The following is a 10,872-nucleotide window of genomic DNA, read 5'->3' as shown; positions in this document are numbered from 1 at the left end:
AATGAGTAACACTTCTAGGCATATTAAGGATATTGTGAGGTTAGTTTGGTTCTCTTTCAGGCCACTGTGACAAAGAGAATATGCTAAATAAGCCTCACATATGCTTGTTTGACACCAAGCTATATTATTTGTCTGCCGTTGCCAGTTTTATTCTATTGCACTGTACAATTTCTTATATCTGAGGTGCAGTTATCATTTATACATGTGCCTTATATAATCCAATACAAATATTTGACCTGTTTATTTGCTTTATTGTGTTCATACAGAAGCACTGGATCAGCAGACAGTTGTGTAAATGGACTTTGGTTGTGGACGTGTCAGTAAAGAAGAAAAACCTGAAGACATTCGCGTGGTTCTGATCGATCATCTGTAGCTCTCTAGCAAAGCAGATCCAGCACATAGATGTAAGCAGGGAAACTGCAACTTGCCCACACCTGATGTGAGGCTGACAGGGTTTCAAGGGGAAAAAAAGCTTCTGGATGTGTAATACTGGTGCTCAGAGATGGTTTTCAGGGCTTGATGGATGAGGGGAGGGGAGCTGTGGTGTTTTAGGAGGACTGGCTCTGGAAGCACCACAGCAGCTTTTTGTCCTGAAAAATGAAGCCATCAGTCAGGCAGCTCGGGGAAACACAACTCTTTATTCATGCAAAAACAAAGCGCACCATCACCCGTTTGAATACTGAACAGAAATATTTTCCATGAACAAACAAACACAGGATTAGGCCACGCCCCCTGCACAGCCCAGCCCCCTCTCTGATTGGCTGACAGCAGCAGGCCATCTCTTAGTGACAAACAAATGAACAAGTCAGACAAACTGGTTTCCTGGCAGCCATGATGGCTCTAAGGTCCACGGGCGTTTCTATGGTAACTGGTGACGAGGTGTCCTGCTGAGACCTGGTACCTCCCTGAGCTTCACCTTTCTGAAGATACCAGGTTCAGCGGGACACGGTGAGGTAGCTAAATAACAGCATTAGCATGTTTCTGCACATGCTAGCAGGGTCACATGCTAGGTGGAAGGTAGTGAGTGGCTGAGTGGTGAGGGGGCGGGGCTGTGATGTAACCAACCATGTGGGTGGGGTTAGTGGCGGGGCAGTAGACCCGTGGGTGGGTCCCGTGGGCAGGGCCTCCAGGTGGGAACGCCCCCCAGTGGGCAGGGGGGAGGTAAGTGTGGTAGGAGGAGTGATGGGGGAAGTGGGGGTGAGGAGGAGGAGGAGGAAGAGGAGAGGGGGCAGGGAGGTAGGGGGGAGGCGGGGCCTCATATGGGAGGTGCAGGACAGAGGGAGGAGGGGGGAGGGGCTGCTCCGGGTAGAGGAGTGGTGGAGGGGCGGAGCCTGTAGGCACAGGACTGATGGAGGAGGAGGTGGGGGAGGAGACTTCCAGGGAGAGGGCGGGGCCTAAAGAGAGGAGGAAGAGAGAAGATGAAGATGACATTTAACGGCAGAATGAGCAGGATGTTCCTAAAAAACAAAACCTGTGTGTGTGTGTGTGTGTGTGTGTGTGTGTGTGTGTGTTCTTGACCAATCATAAGTCCCAACCCCCAAATGTAAACCAGCCAATCACAGCTTAGTAAATGTTTCCTTCAGACAAACAAAGTCTCCCCTTTGGTTTTAAGGAGCAACAGCAGCTGACAAATCAATAATACACACTGATCAGCCGTAACACTGAGACCCGTGACAGGTGGAGTGGAGGTGCAAAGGACCAGCTCCTCATTAAAGCCTCTGGGTTCAGGACGGAGCTCAGAGACGCTCCTGCAGGGGGACCAGGACTTTAGTCTCTATGGTGTATTAGGCAGGTGGTCTTAATGTTACGGCTGATCGGTTAATATATACTTATTTTTACCAAACAAAAATAATCATACTGTCCCCAGTTTAACCCCTGAGAGGCTGGACTCTGTCACTGTCCGGCTAAAACGTCTCATTTCCAGTCTGAAGTTTCCAGGAAGCAGAAAACAGCTGCTTGTAGCTCCACTGTCCACTGGCTTTGCTAGAAAACTAAGAAATCCTTCAAATGAAGCCTGAAAATCACAGAAGTGAGACTGCAGATCTCTACATGACAGCCATGAGCTCGTCACCTGAGGTGCTGCTGCCGGACATCACAGCAAACATTTTGGTGGAAGAAAAAAAAAACAAACCTCAGAAATTTTAGCTTGGGATTTTTGTTTTGGTTTCATTCTGCTGAGTCAGCGTGTGATCTACTGACCGCTGCCGTGTCCGTCCGTCTGTCCGTCTGCTGGCCTGGTGGATTCTGGGTAGGGAGGGGGGGTGTGGTGGGAGCCGGGGCCTCGGCCTGCCTCGGGGTAAGACTGGGGAGGGGCGCCTGGGGGGGGGGGGGGGGGGGGGGACAGACTGATTAAAGGTGCACTGCATCAAACTGCAGCGCCTATAAACACTTAGACGTTTAAACTTACCTGACATTAAAAAAAAAAAAAAAAAAAAAAAAAAAACATGGTAAGATAACAGCTTGGTGTTGAGTCTGCCTGGATTTTCTCATAAATTTGAGTTTTAAGAGGTGTTTACTTACAAATTTACGACCTTAACCTCAGAATTTCTGAGTTTTTTCTCATAAAATTACAAGTGTAATCTCTACGTTTTTTCTGGGAATATTAAACGCCCCCATGTTTTTTTTCTCCCTATAGTGATCCTGGTATGTCATTGGACAACACAGACACAGGTGGTGTTTTTAAAAAAGAAAAGAAAATCAGCTCTGCTCCGCCTCCATGACACGTCGCGCCCGTGATGTGTTTCAGCTGCAATGTGGAGAAACTGTTTTCAAAAAGTCCGTCCGCACCAAAACACTGGAAGGTCCCTAGCCCTAACAGGGGCGTTGCCCACCATGCTGCCTGCTCCGCTTCACATGACAGACATTACACATCATATTATACAAAACATCTTGAAATTATACTGTTATTTTATAATTATATCTTGGAAAGAACTTTTAAAATAGCATTTTCAGGGGGAGAAAGCTCCATGTCAGTGTGGACGAAACAGCAAAAAAGAGATTGTTTCAGTTTCACCCAAATCACCATCCAAGCAGTGGATCATCTGTATTTTGAACTTAATTATCTTACGTATTCATATATTTTTTGTTAGATATAATCATGTTAAAAGAATGACTAAAATAAAGATCTGTCTGTTAGCAGTCTTACCGTGGAGCGATGCATCCTGGGTGGGGGGGGCGTGGTAGTGGGGGTAGGCCTGGTAGGTGTAGGGTGCCTCAGGTGAGGGAGGTGCGTAGGCCTGCTGCCAGCAGCTCTGGTGGTACCACTGTGTTTTGGGGAGGGGAAGGGGGGTTAAGTTATGTTCTGTACAGCAGCTGAGCTTCTCTCTCTGCCTCCCGGCTCAAAAGTGACTCCGGTATCTTTTCTAGTCTCCAAGCGGCTCAGGTGCCATTTCCCCGTCCAGCGCCCCCTTGTGGACACTGCAAAGTCTCTTGTGTTCATCTGAGCTAGAGTTCTCATCGGGCCTGAAAATGAAGACCCTACCCTAACCAGGCCATACTGGACCAGCCCGAGGCCCTACCCTACCTGACTAATTAGCTGAACTTTAGGCCAGACAGCCTGATAAAGCCTGGAAAAAAAGAAAGGAGAGGAAAAAAAAAAAAAAGATCACCAAATTCACCATTATCTAGCAGCGCCGGTGGCACAAAGTCTAGTAGCAGTGAGAGAACGGACATAATGGTTGGCGAAAGGCAGCTTCACTACAGAACCAGAACCCAAAGCCCTACCCTACCCGACCAGTTCACATACATTTTAGGCCTGACCCTACCCGAAAATGTCGGGTAGGGTCGGGTTCAGGCAGAATTTGAGAACTCTAATCTGAGCGCCCCTTTCCTTTTTAACAAATTTACAAAGATTTCTGCAATTCTGTTTTCACTTTGTCATTATAGGATATCTGAGTGCAGACTAATGAGAGAAAAAATGAATTTAAACGATTGTAGCATCAGGCTGAAACATGACAAAAGTGAAAAAAGTGAAGCGGATCTGAATACTTTCTGTAAGAGCTGACAGCGGTGGGGTTAGGGTTAGCACTAGCAGGGTTAGGGTTAGGGTTAGAACTAGCAGGGTTAGGGTTAGGGTTAGGGTTAGCACTAGCAGGGTTAGGGTACTCAGCAGTGCGAGCACACAGTGCACAAAGAGGAGCTGAGTCTGCAGTCTTCAGCCTCGTCCCGCCTCCCACCGGCTGCAGGGGCGGGAGGCGTGGCGTTTGAGGCCGAGGGCCGCCAACATCAACCGGCTGGAGGGTCGACCTCGCTCAGGGCGGGGCCACAGAAGGACGGCGACTCTGAACCATCCAAACAGGACGAAGCGCCGAGCTCAAACCTGCGGGAGTGGCGTGTCGACACGTTGTGCTGTACATGTTTACATCGCCTCGAGGCAGCTGGACATGAACAATGTGAGCGGAGAGCAGCATCTGCACGTGTGATCTCAACTGAATTTTCTATTTTGGAAATTTCCAGGTGTATTCCCTGAGTGGGCAGCTCGTCGGCGTGCAGGTGTTGCAGGATGTGTGTGGGAACTGTGAACAACAGCAACAACAGAAACAGGACGAGCCTCGGACTGACCTGCACTCCTAAGTTGAAGTAGTACTGGAGAACTCTGCAGTCTGGAGACACACACACACACACACACACACACACACACACACATCAGTCACCATGTCCTCACAGGCACACACACCTTCATAACAAATAACTTCCCACTGAAGAAATGATTGAGATCTGCTGGTTCAAGGGCCAGCGTGGGTTAATCCATATTGCTGCATTAGATTCCTTCATAACAACCCTAACCCAGGTGACAGAGAAACCAAACCCAGGTGACAGAGAAACCAAACCCAGGTGACAGAGAAACCAAACCCAGGTGACAGAGAAACCAAACCCAGGTGACAGAGAAACCAAACCCAGGTGACAGAGAACCCTAACCCAGGTGATAGAGAACCCTAACCCAGGTGACAGAGAACCCTAACCCAGGTGATAGAGAACCCTAACCCAGGTGACAGAGAACACTAACCCAGGTGACAGAGAACCCTAACCCTAACCCAGGTGACAGAGAACCCTAACCCAGGTGACAGAGAACCCTAAGCCTAACCCAGGTGACAGAGAACCCTAACCCAGGTGACAGAGAACCCTAAGCCTAACCCAGGTGACAGAGAATCCTAAGCCTAACCCAGGTGACAGAGAACCCTAAGCCTAAGCCAGGTGACAGAGAACCGTAACCCTAACCCAGGTGACAGAGAACCCAAACCCAGGTGACAGAGAACCCTAACCCAAGTGACAGAGAACCCTAACCCTATCCCAGGTGACAGAGAACCCAAACCCAGGTGACAGAGAACCCTAACCCAGGTGATAGAGAACACTAACCCAGGTGACAAAGAACCCTAACCCTAACCCAGGTGACAGAGAACCCAAACCCAGGTGGCAGAGAACCCTAACCCAGGTGACAGAGAACCCTAACCCAGGTGACAGAGAACCCTAACCCTAACCCAGGTGACAGAGAACCCTAACCCAGGTGACAGAGAACACTAACCCAGGTGACAGAGAACCCTAACCCTAACCCAGGTGACAGAGAACCCTAACCCAGGTGACAGAGAACCCTAACCCTAACCCAGGTGACAGAGAACCCAAACCCAGGTGGCAGAGAACCCTAACCCTAACCCAGGTGACAGAGAACCCTAACCCAGGTGACAGAGAACCCTAACCCTAACCCAGGTGACAGAGAACCCTAACCCAGGTGACAGAGAACCCTAACCCAGGTGACAGAGAACCCAAACCCAAACATGGGGAAAATGGATGAACAAATATAAATATATTTATATCAGCAACAGGAAGTGACCTCTGACCTCGGGGTAAGTCGCTGCCGTTGGGGTCGTAGGAGTAAGGGGGCGGAGCCACCACGGTGCACAGAGGCTCGCCCAACTCATTAACCAACCAGGGAGGCGTGGCTGGCATCGCCATGGCAACTAACCAGAGGAGAGACACACCTGTGTTCAAGTGTCATCACATCTATGTGTGTCTGTGTGTGTGTGTGTGTGTGTGTGTGTGTGAGATTGGCTGTGTGTGTGTGTGTACCTGTGCGTGGCTGGCTGGCTGTGTGTGTGTGTGTGTGTGTGTGTGTGTGTGTGTGTGTGTGAGTGTGTACCTGTGCGTGTGTGTGTGTGTGTGTGTGTGTGTACCTGTGTGTGTGTGTGTGTGTGTGTGTGTGTGTGTGTATACCTGTGCGTGTGTGTGTGTGTGTGTACCTGTGCGTGGCTGGCTGTGTGCTGGCGCTGGGAGGTGTGAGGCCAGAGGAGTGTGAGATGAGGAGGAGGAGGGTGAGGAGGAGGAAGAGGAGGGAGAAGAGCAGATGACGGCTGACGGCTTGACCACCTGAGACACACACACACACACACACACACACACACACACACACACACACACACACAGAGGACTGGTCAGGTCACAAGCATCACGTGGCGTCGAGCCCCTGGGAAGACAGACGCAACCAGCTCGTGTCTGTCTGGTCATATCAGGACCAGGAACCCACCAAGATCCACCAGGACCCAACCAGAACCCACCAAGATCCACCAGGACCCAACCAGAACCTACCAAGACCCACCAGGACCCCACCAGAACCCATCAGGCCCCACTGGAATCCACAAGGACCCCACCAGGACCAGACTAGAACCCACCAAGATCCACCAGGACCCAACCAGAACCCACCAAGATCCACCAGGACCCAACCAGAACCTACCAAGACCCACCAGGACCCCACCAGAACCCACCAGGACCAGACCGAAACCCACCAAGACCCACCAGGACACCACCAGAACCCACTAGAACCTGACCCTAACCCACCAAGACCCACCAGAACTCGACCAGAACCCACCAAGATCCACCAGGACCCAACCAGAGCCTACCAAGACCCACAAGGACCCCACAAGAACCCACCAGGACCAGACCGGAACCCACCAAGACCCACCAGGACCCGACCAGAACCCACCAAGACCCGACCAGAACCCACCAGGACCCCACCGGAACCCACCAATACCCACCAGGACCCAACCAGAACCCACCAAGACCCGACCAGAACCCACCAGGACCCCACCGGAACCAACCAAGACCCCACCAGAACCCACCAGGACCCCACCAAGACCCCTCCAGAACCCACCAGGACCAGAGCGGAACCCACCAAAACCCACCAGGACACCACCAGAACCCACCAGGACCCCACCAGAACCAGACCGGAACCCACCAAGACCCACCAGGACACAACCAGAACCCACCAGGACACACCAGGAACCGACCAGAACCCACCAAGACCCCACCAGGACCCGAGCAGAACCCACCAGGACCCGGGTAGAACCCACCACGACCCAACCGGAACCCATCGGAACCCACCAAGACCCCACCAGAACCCGACCAGAACCCACCACGACCCGACCAGAACCCACCACGACCCGACCGGAACCCATCAGGACCCGACCAGAACTCACCAGGACCCCACCGGAACCCACCAAGATCCACCAGGACCCCATCAGAACCCACCAGGACCCCACCAGAACCCTAAACCCTACCAGAACCCACCAGAACCCACCAGGACCCAACCAGAACCCACCAGGACCAGACCAGAACACACCAAGATCCACCAGAACCCACCAGGACCCGACCAGAACCCACCAAGATCCACCAGGACCCGACCAGAACCCACCAGAAGCCAGCCGGTTCTGGTCAGGTCCAGATCTTAAGGCGGCTATCAGAGCAGCCTGGGCATCCACAGCGCCTCCCCCTGGTGGCCTCCATGCGCCGCACAGCTGCAGGAACTGAGTGCTGCACGTGTTCAGACTGTTCAGCAGCTCAGCATGTCTGTGTTTTTATTGGTCTTAAGTAATATTCTAATTTTCTGAGATACTGAATTTGGGTTTTCATGAGCTGTAAGTTATAATCATCAAAATTAAAAGAAATAAACACTTGAAATATATCAGTCTGTGTGTGATCAATCACTTTAATACAGAAATACCGTATTTCGCCAATTAATCGCCCGGCAGCAAAGAGCCGCCTGGTTCTTTTAAACGCCTGAGGTCCAAGTTGATTTTGCATATTAAACGCCCAGGCGATTAATTGGGGAAATACCGTAAATCAACTTTTTGATGATATTCTAATTTATTGAGATGCACCTGTGTGTGTGTGTGTGTGTACCTGCTGGGTGTAGCTATAGTTCGTCATGCCGTCTGTTGGTGACTCAGCAGCGCCACCTTCCTGAACAGCCTGGAAAAAACAAAAACAAAACTTTTTTTTGACCCCCTTTGGCCCCCCACAGTTCTGCTCACATCAAACAGAACACACACACACACACACACACACACACACACACACACACGGTAGATCCACCCCTGCAAAGCTACACCAGTCTGAGTTCAAATAACTGCATTTCTATACTATAATGCATATATATATATAGATCTATATAATAAAGAATCAGTCTACAGATATATAGATCTATACATAGAGATATCTAGTTTCATATCACAGTATTGATAAGTTATTGATATATTGGCAGATGCCAGTGCTCGGTCTCTTTCCAAACTGGATGTTGTGTGTTGCTGGAGGGCGGGCTGGTCCTCAGCCTCCACACGGCCTCGTTACCCTGCTCAGCCCAGCTGCTCTGCTGCACTGGATTAAAACACATGATGAGCTCCATCCCAGGTCAGAGGTCGCTGAGGAGCCTTCATACCTGCACTCCGTGTACTGCACCGTCATGTGAATGGATGTTTTTTGTTTCTTGTCCTAATTTCGTTGTTGGTATGTGCTGCTCCTGATGGAGCTGCTGTGAGCATCTCTCAGGAAACCCCTGCTTTTACCTGGGTTTACTGTCCCTTTAATGCTGACTCGGAACACTGACAACATCTTAGCATGTGCGTGTGTGTGTGTGTTTGTGTGTTACCAGACTGGTGACAGGCTCTGCAGCAGTGAACACCACAGGACTCTGGAAACCTGGATCTGAAACACATTTCACAGTTTAGCTGTTTGGCTGCAGCAGATCTATACAGATGTTCCCAAAAAAACCATCCCAAAACAAGTGAAACTGCACTGGGAACAGGGGGATTATCTCAGATTATTGCATTCCTCTGGCAGATTATGTATTGTGGTGTGTTGGAAGGAAGATTTGAAGCCTGAAGATGAGACTGAATGACCTGCTGACATTTCAGATGACAGACTCACCCTGAGCTGTGTAGATGTAGTCCTCTGAGTACTCAGCTGAGACACACACACACACACACACACACACACACACACACACACACAGAGGTTAGACGGTGTCAGTATTTCATCTTTAGGTCCAGTCAGGTTTATTTTCTGAACCTACATCAGTTAAACTAACCAGCAAACACAAACACTGAACATGTTTTAAAGCTCCGTCCCAGAGATTCTGAACGTTCCTCCACGTCAACAAACCGCTTGTCAATAAAGGTTTCACCTCACAGAGTCAGACTGTGAGTCTGTGGTTGAAGCAGCCGCCTCATAATGTTCTGCTCAACACTCAGAAACCACACAGCTGATGATTGGCTGTGGAAAGCAAAACGAGGAGGAGGAGGAGGAGGAGGAGCAGGAGGGAGCGTTTCAGTGTGAAAAAGTCCTGAAAAGCCAACAGTGCTGCTGCTTTCAGGAAAACCCATGTGGAGGACTTTATTGGGCTGATGGAAAACTGGAGTGAAGAAAGTGTGAAGGCTCTGAAAGTTCATGTTCATATCGTAGTGGAATGAATGGAGGAAAGGGAGGAGGAGTGATGTGGCAGCTCTGAAAGCCCACTGCTCGCTCTGGGAGGAGAGCAGAGGAACGTGAAGGAGAAAATATTTCATCAGTACGTGGAAGTTTCCTACAGATGTTTTCAGCTGTAATTTCTTCAAAACAGTTTGAAGTTTAGTTTAATTTCCAAAGGAAAAAAAGTTCCTCTTACTCTGGTCCTCCACTGTGCTGGCGTCCTCCTGGTCCTCTTCTGATGATGTCACAGGGGGCTTCCCAGGTGGAGGGGTGGGGGGGAGGGGCCCGGGACCTCGCTGGACCCAATAGGAGGAGGCAGGGGGAGGAGGGGGAGGGGCTCCCAGCATGGGAGGAGGAGCCACAGCCTGGCCCTGGGGGGAGGGGAGAGGAGGTTACTGACATTAAAGTTATATTATCACAACAAACTCCACCGTTCTGTTCACTGACGTTTGTTTATGACTTTTCTCGTTTCTCTTTTGTTTTTTATAATTTTAAACTTGAAAAACTCTTTAACTTTACTGGTTTTGAAAGCTGAAGCTGGAAGAAGTCAGCGCACTGACAGAGTCCGGCCACATGGTGGCACCGCTGCCACCTGTGACCGTGAGGTTCACAACATGCAGCATGTTCTGAGCAGCACCACAGGGACCGGCCACATGTTTTACCGCCTGTTTTACTGTTTTATCTCTTGGCATATGCAATCATTTCTGCATGAAACCTCAAAAAGCAACGCAGCGCTTTAATCTGACCAGGAAACTGGATTCATATAAACCAGGAACAGGTCGCAGCCTGTCTGCGACGAGGTGCTGCCACTAAGCCCCGCCCCTCACCGGCAGCGGGGGGAACACGGCCTCGTTGGCGTCATCCAGCTGGTAGTAGGTGATGTTTCCCTCCAGGTCGGCGGGCTCCTCCTCCCCGGTCTCTGCTGAGAACCCAAACTGACAGTCCTTGTTGAGCGCCGCCGCCAGCTGCCGCCGACTGCGCCTGAAACACGACAAGACCAGAGGGGAGGAGCATCACACATCCACACAGAGCCGAGTCCAGGACTGATTTTCAGTTTTGTCCCGACCCGGTGGCGCAGAAACACAGAAGGAAAGAAGGTCATTTGATAAAAGGTGAAGATGGGGAAAGGTCAGGAGCAGC

At 50.5% G+C, this 10,872-nt stretch overlaps 1 protein-coding gene across 2 annotated transcripts in view; it reads right to left on the bottom strand.

Moving 5' to 3' along the window:
* Positions 1 to 619: 619 nt before the first annotated feature.
* alg13 (ALG13 UDP-N-acetylglucosaminyltransferase subunit) overlaps positions 620 to 10,872 on the bottom strand; it is a 23,913-nt gene continuing 13,660 nt past the window's right edge. For both annotated transcript variants that reach the window (XM_030054188.1, XM_030054105.1), the window contains exons 15-25: positions 10,560 to 10,713; positions 9,929 to 10,103; positions 9,193 to 9,228; positions 8,915 to 8,970; positions 8,170 to 8,238; positions 6,234 to 6,360; positions 5,835 to 5,954; positions 4,561 to 4,601; positions 3,146 to 3,263; positions 2,200 to 2,316; positions 620 to 1,394 (exon numbers count right to left, since the gene is read on the bottom strand). In XM_030054188.1, coding sequence (XP_029910048.1) covers positions 1,000 to 1,394; positions 2,200 to 2,316; positions 3,146 to 3,263; positions 4,561 to 4,601; positions 5,835 to 5,954; positions 6,234 to 6,360; positions 8,170 to 8,238; positions 8,915 to 8,970; positions 9,193 to 9,228; positions 9,929 to 10,103; positions 10,560 to 10,713 — 1,408 coding nt within the window. In that variant the 3' untranslated portion in view covers positions 620 to 999. The remainder of the gene's footprint in view (positions 1,395 to 2,199; positions 2,317 to 3,145; positions 3,264 to 4,560; positions 4,602 to 5,834; positions 5,955 to 6,233; positions 6,361 to 8,169; positions 8,239 to 8,914; positions 8,971 to 9,192; positions 9,229 to 9,928; positions 10,104 to 10,559; positions 10,714 to 10,872) is intronic.

Source organism: Myripristis murdjan, chromosome 1 (genome assembly GCF_902150065.1).
Source record: "Myripristis murdjan chromosome 1, fMyrMur1.1, whole genome shotgun sequence".
Taxonomy (NCBI): domain Eukaryota; kingdom Metazoa; phylum Chordata; class Actinopteri; order Holocentriformes; family Holocentridae; genus Myripristis; species Myripristis murdjan.
The sequence above is the reverse complement of the archived record's forward strand: the minus strand, read 5'-3'. Positions and strand labels throughout refer to the sequence as shown.